The 20,434-nt window shown below is 44.7% G+C and overlaps 1 protein-coding gene across 2 annotated transcripts in view; it reads right to left on the bottom strand.

Moving 5' to 3' along the window:
• The window catches only part of TMEM245 (transmembrane protein 245), an 80,937-nt gene extending 66,690 nt beyond the window's left edge, over window positions 1–14,247 (bottom strand). Inside the window, exons 1-3 of one of the 2 annotated variants that reach the window (XM_012925780.2) lie at window positions 13,617–14,247; window positions 3,619–3,736; window positions 2,133–2,234 (exon numbers count right to left, since the gene is read on the bottom strand). In XM_012925780.2, coding sequence (XP_012781234.2) covers window positions 2,133–2,234; window positions 3,619–3,736; window positions 13,617–14,201 — 805 coding nt within the window. In that variant the 5' untranslated portion in view covers window positions 14,202–14,247. The remainder of the gene's footprint in view (window positions 1–2,132; window positions 2,235–3,618; window positions 3,737–13,616) is intronic. The other variant, XM_036496672.2, reaches the window with a different exon arrangement.
• Between the last annotated feature and the right edge of the window lie 6,187 nt (window positions 14,248–20,434).

The raw sequence follows: 20,434 nt of genomic DNA, 5'->3' as shown, positions 1-20,434 counted from the left end.
ATCAACTTTAGTAAAAATTCCAGCCACAGCAATCAGGAAACGGAAATTACATGCAAAAGAAAGAAAATTGTCTTCACTGCAAATGGATGATACAAAATCCTTAAGGATCCACCAAAAATATGTCGAAACTAATAAATGAATTCAGTAAAGCTGAAGAATACAAGATAAAAAAGCAAAAAAAAAAAAAATCAGTTGCAGTTCTCTGTATTGGCAATGAATCATTCAAAAATGAAATGAAGAAGGTATTCCATTTACAATAGTCTCCAAAAGAATAAAGATTAGAGACGAGACATGCAATGGGTACATCCTGCAGGTTAGGCCAACGCTGTAGACTCCCACACCCTTAAGTACCTGGGATTGATGCCAACTACTCCACATCAACCCACACTGCTATGAACACCTCTTGGGCAGATGGGACTCCAGTTCTTGGGTCACACTGCTGAGGGACCTGGATTGAGTTGAAGGCTCCTTGCTTCAGTCAGCCTGAGCCCCAGCAGCTTTAGGCATTTGGGGAATAAAACAGCAGATGTAAGATTTCAATCTCTCTCTTTTCCCTCTGAAACTTTTTCAAACTGAAAATACAAAAGCTTGGGCCTAGCGTGATGGCTCAGTGGCTAAATTCTCACCTTAAATGCACTAGGATCACATATGAGCACTAGATCATGTCCCAGCATCCCTGTTTCCCATCTAGCTCCCTGCTTGTGCCCTGGGAAAGCAGTCAAGGATGGCCCAAAGCCTTGGGACCCTGCACCCACATGGGAGACCCAGAAGAGGCTCCGGGCTCCTGGCTTCAGACTGACTAAGCTCCGGCCTTTGTAGCTACTTGGGAAGTGAACCAGCAGACAGAAGAGCTTTCTCTCTGTAGCTCCTTCTCTCTATAAATCTGTGCAGCTACAAAACAGTTCAGCAGTTTGCCAAAAAGTTAACTGCAGAATTAGCATATGACCTAAAAGTTCCACTTCCAGGAAAATACAAAATAATAAAAAAATAAATCCTGGAGCTCAATATTCAAACAAATACACATGAATGTGCACAGTGGTCTGACTTGAGTCCACTTGTTAGCAACTTAAGCCCCAATACAAATGCTGATTTCCATCTGATGTGAGACAGAACAATAGGACTCCATGATGGCCTTTTTCATGGCATTTCTTTTTTTTTTTTTTTTAAAGCTTTACTATTTTTTGTTTGAAAGGCAGATTTTACAGAGAGAGAGAGAGAAATTCTTCCATCCACTGATTCATTCCCCAAATGGCTGCACAGCCAGAGCGGGGCTGGTCAGAAGTCAGGAGTCAGGAGTTTCTTCTGGCTCTCCCACATGGGTGCAAGGTCCCAAGGACTTGGGCCACCCTTCACTGCCTTCCCAGGTCATAAGCAGAAAGCTGAATCAGAAGTAGAGCAGCTAGGACATGAACTGGCACCCATATGGGATTCAGTGCCACAGAGTGGAGGATTAGCTTGCTAAGCCACTGTGCCGGCCCCAGCCCCTCATGGCTTTAACAAAGAGAAGAGGCTTGCTCTGTCTCAGCCGGCGAGGCTCTCTGCCATGGCATGATGCAGCAAGCAGTTGCTGGCACCAAGCTCTTTGACTTCCCAGCCTCCAGAATGAGAAACCAAATAAACCCCTCAGAGACTTTGTTATGGCAACAGAAAACGGACTAGGACATCTGAGCCAAAATACCCATCCCTGGCATGTCATTACAGCAATGGAAAACCAACTGAGACAAGTCCCAATGTCCACCAACGGAAGCACGGATCAAATGCGGTCTATCCACGCAGATATTACGTGGGCATATAAAGGATGAAGAGCAGCCGCATTCACAGGGCTTCTTCTGGAGAGACAAAAATGCCTTCCAAGCAGAGGTGATGAATGCACAGTGCTGTGAACATACAAAACGCCGTGTAAAAACTGTTTATGGCTAATTGGAAGGTTTGTGAATTTCACATCAGTAAAAAAATACAAAAAAGGACAGTCTTACAACTTGAAGTATTTTAAACAAATTCGTTTTTGGCTCAGAAAGCACCACAGGTGGCTTTTAAGCAGATGAACAGCTATTTCATTGCAGCATTTTTTTATAAAGCAACTCTCCAAACTATTTCTAAAGGTAGTATCCATTAAATGCCCTGTTTCTTACCAGAAGGCTCTTTTCCATTCTGTTTTTCGTAGAGGGTGCCCACAGACATGAGGAAAACAATAATCAGGAAGACTGGAATTCTCCATGTGCCAGTCAGGGATGCTGCAGAGTATTAAGCACAGGTTAGTGAAACAAAAACCTTCTCTTTCTGTTTTTACAAGACCCCAGTTGGTAGGATTTGACATAAGGCCCTTCAGAAAGATTAGCTTCAACTCAAGGTTTCTGAAAATAAGTCCATCCCTGCTCTCAGAGGTCCCTGTGTAAAGGACCAGGCATGTGCCAGCCTCTTCAATGAGTTTGTTGTAACAGCGGAACTGAAGACACATAGTTTATAAATCCATCTTAACTTCAAACCACCTATCTAACCCCAGAAAGACCAGAATCAGCAGCGATCCTTAAGTCACAGAGCCTGACTTGGCTTTCTGAAAATACCATTGGATGTGAAGCCTCAGGACTGGACAGAACAGCCAAAAGGCATCCAGCACAAGTCTCAATGCATCCTCTTCCTTATTAGAACAACAACAGGCTACCCCAACCAACTACTCCTCAGAGCCTTACTGACCTCTCTCCTAGCATCCAGCAAATGCATAGAGGCTCATCAGACAGCAGGGGGTCCTGACCATACACCCCTCTGTCACCTCAACCCAATACAGCCAGAGCAAAGTTCTGTCCTGTTTTGAGCTCTCAACAAAGACATTTTCCAGCTGACTGGTGCTCATTTCACTTTCAATAAAACAGGTGGCTCTAAAATGTACACTAAACAGGTACCCTACAGCTCTTGAATAAATTTTGGTTTTCAATTAAAACTCCAAGTTTCCAGTGACTCAAACTTGGAGGTGAGATTCCCAGTTCCCCAATAACGCTGAAAACCATTCAACAACATCCTAGCAGCCAATGAGCTAATTGTGAATGATCCTGCCTGACAGAGAGCCTGGATGGCAGTTATTATGCTGAACAGACTATTTTTCTGAAAGTGCTCACTGCTGTGACATCTCTAGTCCATGGTCAGTCACAGGTCAGTCCAAATCACTCTTTCCCAGGACAGTATCCTTCCAGCCTCAGACGCAAACCTTCTTAGTTTGCGCCCTACTTACATCTGCCCTGCCCCAACTCTCCAGCCCCAGTCAGTTCCCTCCAGTTATCCAGAGTAAACATCTTTACCAGTTCCTGTTAACTGTTTCTCACATGTGACCCAGAGCCCCTCTTACCACCCCTGTCTGCTTATCTCTGACACCCAGAAATGAACGATCATTATCAACCATGTCCTACTTTTTTAGACTATTGCTACTCTTCAAGGGCCTTTCTGAAAATGAGCAGACATTTTAAAGCATTTCATTCCTATTAACACTAATAAAACATTAAATCTCATTTTCTAAAAATTGTTTTCAAGAATTTAAAATATTTAAACTACAAAAAGTTCACTTTCACACAGCCAGCCTCTGCAGACATTAAATTAGAACAAAAAAAAAAGTGCAGGAGGACCTACCCAAATGAAAAAGCAACAGAATCCAGACAGGAATTGAAACTGCTCTCAAGTAGCGTTCAGTGCTTGCGTTCCACTTGAACACAACGGCCAACACATAGCCAACCACCAACGTCCAGATCTGAAATACATGAAAGAAAGAAGAAACAGCTGTAAAACATATTCTCATTAAAGCAAGCACAGCTACACAGTTTGGAAACATCTGCATACAGCACGAAGATGAATGTGCTGAAAGAACAAGAGTAGGTTCAGCTCCCATTTAACTCTTGACGTAAACAAGTGTCTGAAATTTCACACAGTGACATTTAAATATGCTTAAGAAAAAACCCAGTTCTAACATATCCTAATATTCAAACCCTTTTATTTATTTTCTTACTCATTAATTACATTGTATTATGTGACACAGGTATGTGACATAGGTACTGGGATTCTCCCCACCCCTCCCCAAACCCTCCCACCATGGTGGATTCCTCCACCTTGTTGCATAACCTCAGTTCAAGTTCAGTTGAGATTCCCTCATTGCAAGCATATACCAAACATAGCGTCCAGCATCTTATTGTCCAGTCAGGTTCAACGAAAACCCCTTTTTATGTATAAAAGTCCTTAAGAAAACAGTTAAGGTAAAATATCCACTGTATATAAGTCATAGATTTAAATTAAGAACCTCATCTTATGAAATGCATAGTTTTCTCTCCAGTTAATGCTTGAGGGGTGAGGAGGGAGGAATGACAAGACTCTATTCCACCCTACAAAGATGCTCCTTACTGTGAATGGATGTTATTGCAGCCAGGAAGAAGGAAGGCCCTGCCTGGAGTGACCATGCAGCCAAAATCAAGGTTACAGAGGGTTACCACTGCAATGACCACAGGACCATGGGTAGGCCAAGTAAAAGCCAGGAGCTGAGAAGTCCAGCCAGGTCTCCCATGTGAGTGAGAGGGACCCAAGAACTTTGGACATCTGTTGCTGCTTTTCCAGAGGCGTGAACAGGGAGCTGAATTCAAAGTGGAGCAGCCAGGACTCAAAGAGACGCTCATTTGTGATTCCAGAATTACAGGTGTTCCCTACAGTGAATCTAAAGGACTGGAGCCCTCAAGAAACATCCAAAGAGCCTGGACAGCCAACACAGAAATCCACAATGGAATAGAACATGTACAAACGGCAGGAAAACTGATCATCTTAATCAGTAAAGACATTTAAATCCTAATCATTCTGATTGTATCTGCCAACAAAGATAATACGTGAGTCTTAATCATTCCAATTGTATCAATGAAAATAACATTTGGGTCTCAGAAACATCTACAGCTTTTGCCTGAGGATTCAGCAATCCTTACTGAATAGATTCTGAAGCTTTATTAAAGTTCATCAGAGTGTGATGTGAAACACTAAAAGGTCAACTGGGGAACAATTAAGGATAATTTGTACATCCTTAATAAATGGTCTATAACCATTAAATCCTCATAACATCAAACTGTACAGTTTACACATTCTGAATAGTGGGTCAATGTTGTGGCACTACAGGTTAAGCTGCTGCTTGTGACACCAGCACCCCACACCCAAGTACTGGTTGATGTCTGCTTCCCATCCAGCTCCCTACTAAAGACCGAGTACTTGGAACTCTGCATCCACATGGGAGATTGCGAGGAAGTTCCCAGCTTTGCCCTGGCCCAGCCCCGGCTGTTGTGGCCATCTGGGGAGTGCACCAGCTGATGGGAGATCGCCCTGGCTGCCTCCCACTCCCTCTCTCCGGAACTCTGACCTTCATATAAATATTATAAAACAGAAAGGCTAAATCAAGTGTGCTTTTAGGTTCAAACTCAACTCCACACATAGAGAACTGGAGGACGACACAGAAACTGTGTTTCTTCTGAGAGCCAAAGTCCTATTGCAGGGAGTGTTTACTGCAGACCACACAGTGGCCATGAATTCTGGCACTACCCACCCAGCTGGGGAAACAAGAGGAAATAACACATATGAGATGCAGCCTGGGGGAAAAAAAACCTAGAGAAAAAGTTGGAAATGGTCAGATCTGGTAACTACCTTCAAGCAGCCAGAAAATATCATCTGGGAGGATGGTGAAACTTAATTTTCTGTGGTTCCAAGGCAGAAATAATAGGTGGGAATTAGCAAAGGCCATATTTCAACTTGATATCAAGACAAGTTTTCCTAACCAAGAATAACTGAAAACAGAATTAGCTGCTATCATCAACCATGCTAGAGCCCTAAGTCAGGGATGTTACAAAGATGAACAAGAGATCACAAAAAGTCGACACTTTCAGATGTTACATCTACAGTGCTTTTAAATCAATCCCTTAAGTTTTCTCATCTGCCCCTATAGCTGGGCGGGGGGAGCGGAGAGCCTGCATACTTTAGATCTAAAGAGAATATACACTCTCATCCAGCAAGCCTACTTCGTTTTGGTTCGTAACTGCTAAGGCGGGCATTTGCCCTAACAGCTAGGACACTTGCATCCCACATCAATTAGCTGGGTTCAGTCCTGGGCTCTGACTCCCGACTGCAGCTTCCTTCTAGTGTAGACCCTGAAAGGCAGGCAGGATGGCTTAACTCACCCACATGGGGAAGCTGAGTCCCAGCCCGGCCCCAGCCACTGCAGGCATCTAGGGAATGAACCGCACATAGATTTCTTAAAAATAAATACATTTAACTACTTATTAAATATTCTCTCCAATTCTACTTTCAGAATGTCTTACACATAGATACACAAAGGCTCACTATTACCCCCCAAAAAATCCTGAAAACTTATTTTATAAGGACTGTTCAATTACCTCCAAAAATAGAATGCTCACATTTTAAAAGTCTGATATCTATATTCAACGACATAGCATAAATGTATGCACATGTAAGTTTATAATGGTGAAAATACATTCAACCAAAAAATGTTTAAAAAACGTTTCTGGATAGTTGGATTTCAAAGGGTAATTTCCTTCTTTACGCTTTTTCACAAATATTGGTAGTGTGTCTAATGTAATGTGATGCAGACGTAATGTCTGTCATAAACAGAATAAAAGTATCTTTAAAAAAGATTATTTTGGGGCCCGGCGGCGTGGCCTGGCGGCTAAAGTCCTCGCCTTGAACGCCCCGGGATCCCATATGGGCGCCGGTTCTAATCCCGGCAACTCCACTTACCATCCAGCTCCCTGCTTGTGGCCTGGGAAAGCAGTCGAGGACGGCCCAATGCATTGGGACCCTGCACCTGTGTGGGAGACCCGGAAGAGGTTCCAGGTTCCCGGCTTCGGATCAGCGCACATCGGCCCGTTGCGGCTCACTTGGGGAGTGAATCATTGGACGGAAGATCTTCCTCTCTGTCTCTCTTCCTCTCTGTATATCTGACTTTGTAATAAAAAATAAATAAATCTTTTTTTAAAAAAAAGATTATTTTGGAGCCCAGCTGATAGCCTAGTGCTTAAACTCTCACCCTGCAAGTGCCAGGATCCCCTATCGATTCATATCCTGTTGCTCCACTTTCCATCCAGCTTCCTGCCTGTGGTGGCCACGTGGGAGACCTAGAAGCTCCTGGCTCCTAGCTTCAGATAAGCTCAGCTCCAGCCTTTGCAGCTACTTGAGAAGTGAAACAGCGGATGGAAGATACTTCTGTCTCTCTCTAAATTGACTTTTTCAACAAAAATAAATCTAAAAAAAAGTTATTTTGGTATACAGTTTTTCAACATTTTGAAATGTTTCCTTAGAAATATATAGAGAAGTAACACTAGTTCAGAAGGTACAGCCAAAACCAAATTAAAAAAAAAAAATAAAAAGGAAAAAGGTATGGCCATTTATGAAAACACTTTTAGAGTCAGTATTAATCAAACTGTTATAAAGACACAATTACCGATGGCTAGGAATTTATCAGTATATTCTAGCACAAATTCAGAGCTAAGACAATCGGCTAGGGACATTTTCTAAAAAGCATCAGGGGAGAAAAGTATTTAAACTATTGGAGTGTTTAGAAAAAGTACATCTACGTGAGTTAACAAGCAAAGATGTGCACATTACAACGAACCAAAGAGCAAGGTGAAGAATTATAGTATGCTACCCATTGTTTTAAAAAGACAAAACTGGGGCCAGCAGCCTGGCACAGTAGACTAAGCCTCAACCTGCAGTGCCAGCATCCCATACGGGCACCAGTTTATGTCCCAGCTGCTCTACTTCTGACCCAGCTCCCTGCTTATGGCCTGGGAAGTACATAGGATATCTGGGATGGCTAAAGGAAGCTCCTGGCTCCTGGCTTCAGATCAGCTCGTTTGAAGTAAACCACTAGACAGAAGATCTGTCTTTCCTCTGTGCAAATCTGTCTTTCAAATATATCTTTAAAAAAAAAGACAAAAATTGTATGACACAGAAAAAAATTTAAAAGACGATAGATACTTCAGTTACTATTAGTGACACGAGTACAGTAGGCATAAAGGTGGGAAAAGGAAACATTCACTTCCACCATGGAAATTTCTACAATGCTAAAATTGCTTTTTCTTTTAAAGATTTATTTATTTTTCTTGCAAGTCAGATATACAGCAAGGAGGAGAGACAGAGAGGAAGATCTTCCGTCTGATGATTCACTCCCCAAGTGACTGCAGAAGCCGATCTAATGTGCTGATCCAAAGCCAGGAGCCAGAACTTTCTCCAGGTCTCCCATGTGGGTGAAGGGTCCCAAGGCTTTGGGCCATCCTTGACTGCTTTCCCAGGCCACAAGCAGGGAGCTGGATGGGAAGTGGAGCTGCTGGGATTAGAACTGGCACCCATATGAGATCCCGGCATGTTCAAGGCGAGGACTTTAGCTGCTACCCCATCTCGCTGGGCCCTAAAATTGCTTTTTACATAAAAAACGTGTTTTACTTGAGTCAACTTTTATTCTTTTTTTTTTTTTAAGATTTATTTATTTTTATTGCAAAGGCGGATATACAGAGAGGAAGATCTTCGGCCCAATGGTTCACTCCCAAGCGGCCGCAACGGCTGGAGCTGAGCCAATTGGAAGCCAGGAGCCCGGAGCTCTTCCGGGTCTCCCACGTGGGTGCAGGGTCCCAAGGCATTGGGCCATCCTCGACTGCTTTCCCAAGCCACAAGCAGGGAGTTGGACAGGAAGCGGAGTTGCCAGGATTAGAACCGGCGCCCATATAGGATCCCAGCACGTGCCAGGCGAGGTTTAACCACTATGCTATCGCGCTGGGCCCTGAGTCAACTTTTACTCTTAAGTCTTCACTAACACAAAAGTCTATGATTAGCTTCTGAGCAAACCTGTGCATGTGTGAATTTTCTTATTTTTAATTTTTCTGAGATTTATATATACTTATTAGAAATTCAGATGTACAGAGAAGGTGAGACAGAAAGGTCCATCCACTGGTTCACTCCCCAAGCAGCCGCAACAGCCAGAGCTGAGCCAATCCGAAGCCAGGAGCTTCTTCCAGGTCTCCCATGCGGGTGCAGGATCCCAAAGCTTTGGGCCGTCCTTGACTTTTTTCCCAGGCCACAAGCAATGAGCTGAATGGGAAGTGGAGCAGTTGGGACATGAACCAGTGCCCGTGTGGGATCCCAGTGCATGCCAGGCGAGGATTCAACCACTGAGCCCTTGAGTTTTATTCCAGGCATCAGACAATGAGCTACAGTTACTGGCAATACTTGTCCCCATTTATGTTCTCCAACACAATGCATTCAAAATATACATCCCACAGTCATTTTAAAGCATCAAAGGGCTAGATAACACTTCAAGAAGTTTGGCAACATCGATTTAGCACACAAGTTGAGAAGATCATCAGAAAATCAATTTTTCTTTCATTTGACTTGATCAACTCTATGAAGTACACTTTCCTGGTTACATAACAAACTAAGTAAATAAAACCTTAATTTTAGTCTATGCCTGTATATTGTTGCTCTGTGATATTAGTTGCAACTGGGTACCAAATGGAAAAACAAGTCTTTCCCAGAAAGAAGAAATGACTCCTTCCTCCCAAGTTACAGGCCCACATCCCTAATCATAGCCCCAATCAGCAACTGCTCCAGGTATTTTATTCATACTTAAAACAGAATTACTCGGGCCCGGCGGCGTGGCCTAGCGGCTAAAGTCCTCGCCTTGAAAGCCCCGGGATCCCATATGGGCGCCGGTTCTAATCCCGGCAGCTCCACTTCCCATCCAGCTCCCTGCTTGTGGCCTGGGAAAGCAGTTGAGGATGGCCCAATGCTTTGGGACCCTGCACCCGCGTGGGAGACCCGGAAGAGGTTCCTGGTTCCTGGCATCGGATCCGCGCATATCGGCTCGTTGCGGCTCACTTGGGGAGTGAATCATCGGACGGAAGATATTCCTCTCTGTCTCTCCTCCTCTCTATGTATATCTGACTTTGTAATAAAAATAAAATCTTAAAAAAAAAAAAAAAACAGCATTACTCTAATTTGGAAACATCCTCATTGTCATATGCCAAGGTCCTTAACTGTGAAGGACTAAGTTCTGGAAACCTTCCCCTTCACTGTAGCCAGGCACGCTAAAACAAACCTACAAGGGGTTTAGAAGTGGACTGGAGATGGAAGGGCTGGCTTATGGGTACTTCTCAAGAGCGTCTTGTGGTCCTCACTTCACAATAACTGGTGAAATGGCCCAGAGTCCAGCCCCGTGCTGTCCCAGGTTACAAAGCAAACTGCCTACAGAGCAGAGTTCAGGATTCAAGGTCAGCTGCTGTTTTCCTACCACGTGCTTTTAATTTATTTTTTTAATAAAGAAGGAAACAATGGGTTCAGAGGACATGGGGAAAACAGATCTGCTACTGCTGCAAAAACTGTTACTGGTCTGGACAGACAAGGAGAAGACCAGATACTCCTAGGAGAAAAATGGTGGCGTGGAGGTCGTCACTGGCTTTTCAGATTTAACTCACACAGTCCTACACCAGAGAGACATGGCAAGAAGAGGATCTGTAAGATGTCATTGATAATGTTTAAAAACATCCTGAATCCAGTTACTAATCAGCAAAATGTTTTAATATACTTGAAACTGTTGAAAAAGAATTACATCAATTTTCAGTGTTTCATCTGTAAGCAAGATTGTGGGGAGACAGGAATGGAAGAAAGAGCCGGAAGTACATTCATTCTCCAAAAGTGACAGGAGGAGGAGGAACAGAATCGCAAGGAGAAACTGGACAAAGGAAACAGCACCAGCCCTGGGGACACTCAAGGGAAAGCTGAACGGAGACCCAGCAGAGATAGGGATTACTGGGTTTTCAGAGGATTAGAACCCAGCAGTCCTCAGGGGAATACTTGTGGTTTCAATCCTGAGAATCTTTTATTACTATCTTCCTAGTAACTAATCAGTTTGTATTTGTCACAACTTCAACACTGAATTGAGAGAAAACTGTAAGACTCTCATGACAGGTTGTTCCAAAGAGTTTTGATGGCTGCTGTTGATTGGCACTTGTTGGCAGTACAACCAGGACATCCCTAGAAATGGATTTCCTTACACATGGAGTCCCTCCCTCCTGCCTCCAGGACTGTGGTGAGGACAAAAATGTAACCACCATGACAGCACCTAATCCGGTGCCTGGCACACACAGGGTGCTCCCCGGTTCTTTCTTAAATGCATGAACTGTCGTCTCATCAAAATGTGGCTTTGCTTCAACATAGCTGTTCTCTGCTTCTTGCATCCTCACCTCTCTTCAACAGGCTCAAAGTTGTCTAGAAAGCAGAAAGGCCCCATTTTGTAGAGCGCAGCTCTGCCTTTGCGATCTTGGATTCCTAAAGCTGAACAGCTGTGTGTGTCCTAGGAGATTAAAAAAAAAGTTACAGGTGGGCCCCCTGCCCAGTCCTTCAGATACAGTCCGCCTGTCATCTCTTTCGTCATGGTTCCTTGAGTTTTTATCACTTACTTTTTTAAAAATATTTATTTATTTTATTACAAAGTCAGATACACAAAGAGGAGGATCTTCCGCCCGATGATTACTTTTAAAGCCCCTTAAGTTCCTCCTCACTCCCACCAGCTGAGCTTCAAGCACTTCCAAATTCATTCCTGGCTGAACCCTCCTCTTCCCACCCCCAGGCTAATCAACCTCCGCCTACCCAAACCTACAACCTATACAGGTGAAACAGGACATTGAGAGTTTATCCAATCTAAGACAATCCAAGCTATAAGACATTCCAAGCTACATATGCTGAAGACTGTGCAGCCAACTATTCTTCAACTCCGCCCAGGGAGTACCCACTGACAGCCTGGCATCCTCTAGCCATGCCAGCTTGGCCATGCGCTCAACTCCCCATTCTAGTATAAAAATACTCAAACCCGGGGGAGCCTTTCCTGTCTGACTTCTACAGGCTGCTGGCTATGCTACTTGCACAGTATTAATACAGAGTGCTGCGACACAGCAGTTAAGTCACAACTTGGCTCTCCCACATCCCACACTGGGAGACCTGGTTTGAGTCCTGGCACCACTGCCATGCCAGCTTCCTGCTGATGTACATTCTAGAAAGCAGCAGCAAAAGATCTGTGGATGTGGGTCCCTGACACCCTTGCAAGGTGCCCCGGGCCGTTTCAGGCTCCTGGTTTCAGCCTGCCAGCCTCGGGCTGTTACGGACATTTGGGGGTGAATTTCTCCGTTTGTCTCTTTCAAATGAAATGAAGCTTTAAAAAAATTTTTTTTGAAAACCTGGCTTTTAAAGTCAGCTGCCTCAGTAACTGTGTCCCAGGCTGACAAGACAGAATGACCCGTGTCTGAAAACTAAGTCACAGCAGTCCTTTTATTTCTTAACAGCACCCAGAGTTCCGCCCTCACTCATCCACGGAACTGAATTGTGAAATAAGGTGAAAGAGCTCCGAACTGTGCCCACAAAAAGCGACCCACAGATGTGTTCACAAGCCATGTGACCTGAGATAACCACATTTTCTGTGCCAGCGCCACATCCAGCACCACAGGGACATGCTCATGTATGATGATGTGCGTCCTGAAGGCCTGCAGCTCACGCCTGCCCTAAACACTATCACAAAGCCAAGCACCCAACAAGAATCTCCAGCAAGTTCCAACAGCTCCCGAGAGGTGGTTCTGGCAAGAATGAAAACTGTGGCATCACTCACCACTCCACCAGTGACCACAGGCAAATCAGAACCCTGCCAAGCAGATAAAGAGACTTATTTTGCAACTTAATGATGTCAAGGTTCATTGAACTTCCTTCATCGACAGAATGAATAAAAGTGATTCCTGAATGGTACTCTGTACTCATCACCGAGTATTCTTGTGGGTCAGACAAGCAGTGTGTCACAGTACCCGGTGAGCACACAAATGTTCTACGATGCTGAGTTAAGAATTCTGTCACTAGATTGTGAATTCCTCCTTTTTCTAAAGCTCCTTGGATTTCTGTAAGGGCAAGTCTGGGTTTGATGCAAGCATTACACATCTACCTCTCAGCCCAAGTGATCCACGCGGGTGGAGGCCACATGGTTCCCAAGGAACGCGGGGAAGCAGCCCAGGCCCCTAACACCCAGTGTGGGAGAGCGGTGCCTAGAGTGCGATCACCTGCCCCTGGAGGCAGCAACGGCCTGCAAAGAATGCTGTTTTAGGACTCGAGGAACCTGATTCGCCTAGTTTCCTTTGCCCTTCATTAGCCCTCAACTGAGACTCCTTCGCGCCCGGGGCATCCAGTCGAGTAGAACTGCCTAGAACTGCCGGTGGCAGAGCAGCCCCTCCCTCTCCGACGAGAGTGAAACCAAACCCCTAAACCTGCCCGGCTCCGCATCTGCTCCTGACAAAGTGGGACAACTACTCCGAAAGGGGGTCCCAGCCACCCTAGAGGACTTTACGAATACAGTTGGGGGCGCAGCGGGAGCATAACTGCGGTTTCGAATCACTCGCGCTCTCTCTTTGCAAGTGTTCCAGGTTTCCCAGGCGTGGGGAGGCAGGCGGACACGGACACACGGTGCGGCTCAGGGAGGGACCTTTGGTCGCCCTGGCGCGGCCGGGAGGATCCATAGGGCTGCGCCGCCGCGAGCTGGGGATGCGGACAACCGGCCGCGGCTCACTCACCCACAGGCTGCTGAAGTAGTCCAGCCCGCGGCAGATGAGCGCGCCCGCGTGCGCCAGCAGCACCTGCACGCCCAGGTAGCTGCCCAGGCAGTAGAGGCCGTAGAGCAGCGGACCGCCGGCGCCCAGCAGCAGCAGCAGGCGGCGGCGGCGCAGCGCCTGCTCGCCCAGCGCCTCGACCCCATAGTCGGCGAAGCAGAGCGGCAGCAGCAGCGCGGCCAGCACGATGGGCGTGTGCGCGCGGTGCAGGCGCTGCAGCCAGTGGCGGCCCAGGCGCGTCAGCGAGCTCTTGAAGGGGTGCAGGAAAGTGCCGCACAGCACGGCCCACAGCAGCGGCCGCAGGAAGGCCTCGAGGATGAAGCAGACGAGCACGGCGGCGCCGCAACACAGGCACACGAACACCACGGCCCCCGTGTTGTAGAAGGCCTGCTTGATGGGCTTGTCGAAGCGCAGAGCCAGCGCCGCCGTCCGCGGGGTCTCCCCGCCGCTGCCGCCCGGCCCGACCCCGCGCGGAGCCCGCGGAACCCGCTCTGGAGAACCCCGCGGGCTGGGCGCCCGGGCAGGGCCGCCGCCACCGCGGTCAGCCATCGCGCCTTTGCCGCGGCCGCCGCAGGGCGGTACTGAAACGAGCTGAGATCTTGGGTGGGAGGTGGAGCCGGAGCCGGCGCGCGCTGCCTTGTGGGAGTTGTAGTTCTGTACGGGCCACCCAGCACGCTCGCGACCTTCGGAAAACTACAACTCCCAAAGGGCCTTCATCCATTGGGCCCCTCAGGGACCAGGTAACAAGTTTCCGGAGGTTAAAAAAAGGAAAAGTGAAAAGCTCCGTTTACTCATTGGTGGGTGTCAACCTTCGAGGAGGCGGGAGCTTGGAAGAAGCGCTAGTTTCCGAGATGGGAAAGCCCAAATATACACGAGAATCCCGAGGGAGCGCATGTGTGAGAGGCCGATGTCCGGATTCTATGTCCCTGATCTAATAAGCACTTTAAAAATATTGGCACCGGTTTATCTGACAGGATTTTCAACAGGGATTATCCGTGTGATAGGCCCCGTTCTTACTTTGTCTCACTCCTATTAACTCGTTTCATTCTTAGAACAACCTGCAAAGGTGTTGCCATTTTCTTCCTTTTACCGAGAAGACAAACAGAGAGATGTTAGGTGCCAGCAACACCCGAAACCTTTCGTTTGCTAATTGATGTGATCTGGCCAGAGAATTCTTGAGCTTTTTTTCTTTTTCTTTCTTTTTTTCTTTTTTTTTTAAGCCTTTCAGAGAACTATGAAAAACTGTAGATGATCATTTGTGCAATGTGGAGCAATCTTAAACTCTTCAAAGAGCTCTACATCTGTGTCTAAAACTACCAGTGGGGTTCCTGGGGTTTTTTTGTTGTTGTTGTTTTGTTTTGTTTGTTTTGTTGGTTTTTCATTTTTTACGTTAAAAAAAAATGATGTCCAGGAGTTTAAGCCCCAACCTCATCTTTCCTTTTGTCACATGGGAATAATAATAATAATAGAAGCTCTTGTCTCATATTTGAAGAAAGAAAAAAAAAGATGAGATTGGGCAGTATAAGGTGCTTCTGTTGTGTTGGAAAAGTCCTGAGCTACACCCTAAAATATTGTAAAAGTCTTTTTATTTCACCAAAAAATCAACAAAGGGACAGATATTGTGGTAGAACAGGTTAACCTGAAGCTTGGTGTATCCACATTGCATGTTAAAGTGTCTGGGATCCAGTCCTCCCTCCACCTCCAATCCAATCCTGATGCCTGAGAAGGTGCTCTCAGGCAGCAGAACCAAGGACTTGGGTCCCTAAAACTCCTGTGAAGCCCAGATGGAGTTCTTGACACCTGGCTTTGCTGTGGCCCAGCCCTAGCCCTTGCTGGTATTTGGGGAGTGAACCAGCAAATGGAAGATCTCTCTCCCTCTTCCTCTGTCACTCCTCCTTTCAGATAATTGACTCTTTAAGAAGCAAAGAAAGTCTTTGCGGAAAGCATTTGGTTTCTGGTTTAAGAGGCCTACCTCGGGCCCGGCAACGTGGCCTAGCGGCTAACGTCCTCGCCTTGAACGCCCCGGGATCCCATATGGGTGCCGGTTCTAATCCAGGCAGCTCCACTTCCCATCCAGCTCCCTGCTTGTGGCCTGGGAAAGCAGTCGAGGATGGCCCAAAGCCTTGGGACCCTGCACCCGCATGGGAGACCCGGAGAGGTTCCTGGTTCCCGGCTTCGGATCAGCGCGCACCGGCCCGTTGCGGCTCACTTGGGGAGTGAAACATCAGATGGAAGATCTTCCTCTCTGTCTCTCCTCCTCTCTGTATATCTGGCTGTAATGAAATGAATAAATCTTTAAAAAAAAAAAAAAGGCCTACCTCCCTGCTCCAGCTCCGGACTCAAACTTCCTGCCAGTGCAGACCCTGGGAGGCAGCCAGTGATGGCTCAGGGTTCCTTTCGCTTATGTGAGAGATCCTGACTGAGTTCCAGTTCCCATCTATGGTGCTGGCCTTTGCGGGCAACTTGGGAGAGAATCAACACATTTGTTTATTTAAAAAGAGGGCCCAGTGCAATGGCTCAATTAGTTAAATCCTCCTGCTTCGAGTGCCAGAACCCCATATGGGTGCCATGTGGTGTCCCAGCTGCTCCACTTTCTATACAGTTCGCTGCATGTGGCCTGGGAAAGCAGTGGAGGATGGCCCAAAGCTTTGGGACCCTGCACCTGCATGGGAGACACGGTGTTCTCTACCTCTCAGATAAATAAAAATAAAATAAATGAAAAAAAAATACAAAGAGCCCGTGTGCCATGACAAGTGGTCTCCAAACACTTGTTGCAAAGAGCAGAGAAAAATGAAAATACTGGGCAATAGAACCCACAAACTAAATTGGAAAAGGGAACCCATCTCCACTTAAATCTCACACCCACAGTGTCTTTGGGGTATCGCAAACTTGACTTTATAACTTGCCCTCTCACAACAGTCTCTGAGGGCACACTCCCAAAGACCTAAGGATTGCCCTCTAAGCCCACCCCCCCAAGACACCATGATTGGTGTCTCCCCTTCCAGCACCATCACGCAGGACTTTGGGATTCGATTATCTGCATGAATTCAAGAGCTGAATCCTTTTCAAACTACAGCAATGTCTCTCCGCCACGATATCATCTCCAAATAACTTCATTCTATGGATTAGGACTTCAACATAGGAACTTTGGAGATACGTTCAGCCCAGGGTACCCTTCCTTGCACTTCACCTTCAGCACTGTAGCCTGCTTCCTCAGTTGCTCCAGGCTGAACAAGGGCACCACTCCAGGTTCATACAAATCTGAGCTTTTCCTTACCCCTATGTTCACCGCAAGATATTATTCTGTCTCTGTGTCTGCCTCCCCAGATAGGCTGTGAGCCGTTTAGGGGCAGAAATCAGAGTTGTTCTTTTTACAGCCTTCCATGTGTAGTTATTTAATACAGGACTTAGTGCTAGAGTTCTCACTAGACATTCACTGAGTGATTGGGTGGTTAAAGCTTTTTGACCTTCCAGATACAGGTGATTTTCACATCTATTGCTTGAGTTCAGGATCTCATCTCACAGCTTTGCCCTGGTCCTTGCCTCTGGATCAAAGCCCAAACACGTATTCAAGTCAGATCTGATAGTTGGGCCATCCACTGCATATATGGCAAAATAAGTATCATGGGGAATAGCTAGAATACTAAAAAATAATAAATGCAGATTGTGAAGTTTGATTTTTAAATTTTTTCTTAGTGTGCCATTCCCTGACTTTTCAATCAGCAGTTTCCAGTATTAATGGCAGTAGAGCTACCGCATTTTGCAGTTCATATACCTCCTTGATGATTAACAAGGATCTCTAACTACACACTAACTATTCTTAATGTAAAATATGATTTAATTGCTAATAAAGAAAATTCTAAGAAATTCTTTAAGCATGCTATGTGCAATTGGATGGGATTGGAGAGCTTCACTTACTATTCGAAAAGCCATAAATACAAGTTTACATTTCAAATTGTTCCTCCATAGGGATTTTTACTTGTCTACAACAATGTGATTTTCCTACAGTTGCACATTTTTTCAAATGCTTTATGTTCAGAGAGAATTAAGAGTCTGTCAATGCAGATATAAAACAAAGGAACAAAAAAGCAAAAACATGCCAGAGCAAAGTAATAAGGAATCAAAAACTAACTTTAATGACAATAGGAAGAATTTGAATTGTGAGTTTACATCTTACAGTTTAAATCTAATTAATATATTCTGACTGTAATACAGTTCTCTAAAGATAAAAGTATGATGGCAAAGGGACAGAAACAATGATTTAGGTAGCTTTTAGGAATATTGCTACAATTACCTCATGTAAATAGAAATCCACGTCTTTTGTTAGTAATGTATCACATATATTAGAGTAAAAATTCACATTGGACAGGATTATAAATATACATTTATATTTAATCTCAAAATCAATCACAGTTGAACATTAGATACACAATTATAAAACAAATGTAACCCATCAAATGTCTATTTAAAGGCAGCATTTTTACAAAATAGTACTTTGTAGACAGTCTCAAAAAGATATATTAATACTCCTGGAGCCAGATTGTTCCAGCTTATCAATGTATCAATGGGAATAAGGCATGTGGAGAAGCTGCACTCACTCTTCCAGGTGGCCAGGGCATTCTGTGCGATAAGACAGCAGGGATTCCAGTGCCCTGGGTCAATGCCACACCACGGCAGTACCCCCAGCCTTACAGAATTGATCGCTCTCCAGAAGCAGCAAACCGAGTAATTCTTCATCTAATAGCAATTACCCAGGGGAGGAAGCGAAAATATTCGTCAAGCAGGGGTGGATTTTAAAGAGACTAACCCCAAATAGGTTGATAATTTGCTTTCATTTTCAGTAAACATACTTAACATAAAATCACATTAGCCTAGCCATTATTTTCATTATAAGGAACTCAAACAGAAGTCATCTATGAAATCTAAAAACAAGTCCAACTGGAAACTAAATAATCTGCTAATTGAATAACTGAACGAGGAATCTAACTAAATACAAAATGTGGACAGGTTGTATCAACATGCCAGTTACTCAGCTAACACTATTCTTGGTTTCTTAACAGTATAGAAAGGTTCAACTCAACATTATTTGCTACATTCCTAACATTTCGTCTAATATAGGAGGAGACAAGGCTTAAAAGGTCCAGGAATCCTTTCCACAAGCTAAATTACTATCAACTCAAGGGCAGTTTTGCCTGGGATATTCGCAAGGTTCTATCGCTTGGGTTTTAAAGTATTCGAGAGATTGAAAACCCCAACAACCATAGGGAAGATCTCAAAATGCTTGTGGTGTATGTACACAGGCATTCATGGGTAAACACACGCCATCATGTATGTATAAATGTATATATACATATGTATAAGCATACTGAATTCAATTGAACTGTTCAGGAAATGTAATAATTCTGTTAGAATCAGGGTATACAGTTATATACAACAAAATATGTACATCTCAGCATCTGGCCTAGGGCAGTGGTTTTCAGATATTTTCCCACCCTGACTGCAGCAGGGAGACTGCCAGCGTCATACGTATAATATGTAACACTCCTGGGAGTGCAGTATATTTCAATAAAACAATTTTTACAGGGAAATCGATCACTCCAAAGTCTTGAAATCCTCTTCAGGAAGAGTAGTCCAACAGTGAACTCTATGTATACCATAGCTTACATCAAAGAAAGTGGCTGCTTACCAAGCGCTGTACCTTTTACTGCCACCTCTTTCACATCAACGCTAGAAAACAAAATACAAGTGCACAGGAAGGCCCTTTATTTATGACAGCAAGTCAACCAGAATTTACTTTAACACACATTACCTGCCAGCACTCAGTTTTACCAATGAACAAGTAATACATTCTGGAGGTATACTTTATTGTTGATAGTGATAGACTGGTTTGTCCCTAGCCCAGAATGAGGATGGGAAAACCACAGTGCAGGAGCCAAATCCAACCTTCTTCCTGTCTCCATGTGACCTGCAAGCTGAGTATGGGTTCTGCACTCATAAACGACTAAAGAAAGCGAAAGCGAAGCCAGGGGAGGCCCAGCATTGCGGCACATCAGCTTAAACCACCAGATTGGTGTCTCAGCTGCACCACTTCCAACACAGCTTTTTGCTAATGTGCCTTGGCAGGCAATGGAAGATAGCCCAAGTACCTGGGCCCTCACAGCACATGGGGGACCACCAGGCTGGGGTTCCTGACTCTTGGCTTCAGTCTGGCTCAGACCCAGCTGTGGCAGCCAATTGGGGTGAATCCATGGATAAATCCATGTCTGTCTCTGAATTTCAAACTAATAAACGTTTGAAACTTGAAATTTTAAAATCCAGATGGAGAATATTTGTGACTATGAAAATTCTATTAGCTTCAAATTTCAGTGTCACATTTTATTGAAACACACTACACTCAGTCATTTATGTACTAGTATTGCGGAGTCAAAAAAAAAAAAAAAAACCTTAAAATGACTACCGCCTGATGCTCTACAAAGTTTGTCAACCTCTGTTTTAAAGAATGACACATGATATCAGAGGTTATATCTTTTAAGCGTGATATCCTAGAGACATTAACTTCAGTAATAGAAATAGTGCATTGTCATCTGAGAAGGTACAGTAAATGATGGAAATATCAACTAAGTTATTTAAACTTTTTGATTTAATAACAAGAGCCAACTTAAAACAGTTGAATATAGCTCTTGTGTTTTGTCTCGAATCACACTGAAGAAAGCATAATAGTGTTCCAAGTTAGATGACAGTGGTTTTATGTAAGCCATTTTCAAAATTCAACTAAGATAAAT

This window comes from Ochotona princeps, chromosome 14 (assembly GCF_030435755.1).
Source record: "Ochotona princeps isolate mOchPri1 chromosome 14, mOchPri1.hap1, whole genome shotgun sequence".
Lineage (NCBI taxonomy): Eukaryota > Metazoa > Chordata > Mammalia > Lagomorpha > Ochotonidae > Ochotona > Ochotona princeps.
The sequence above is the reverse complement of the archived record's forward strand: the minus strand, read 5'-3'. Positions and strand labels throughout refer to the sequence as shown.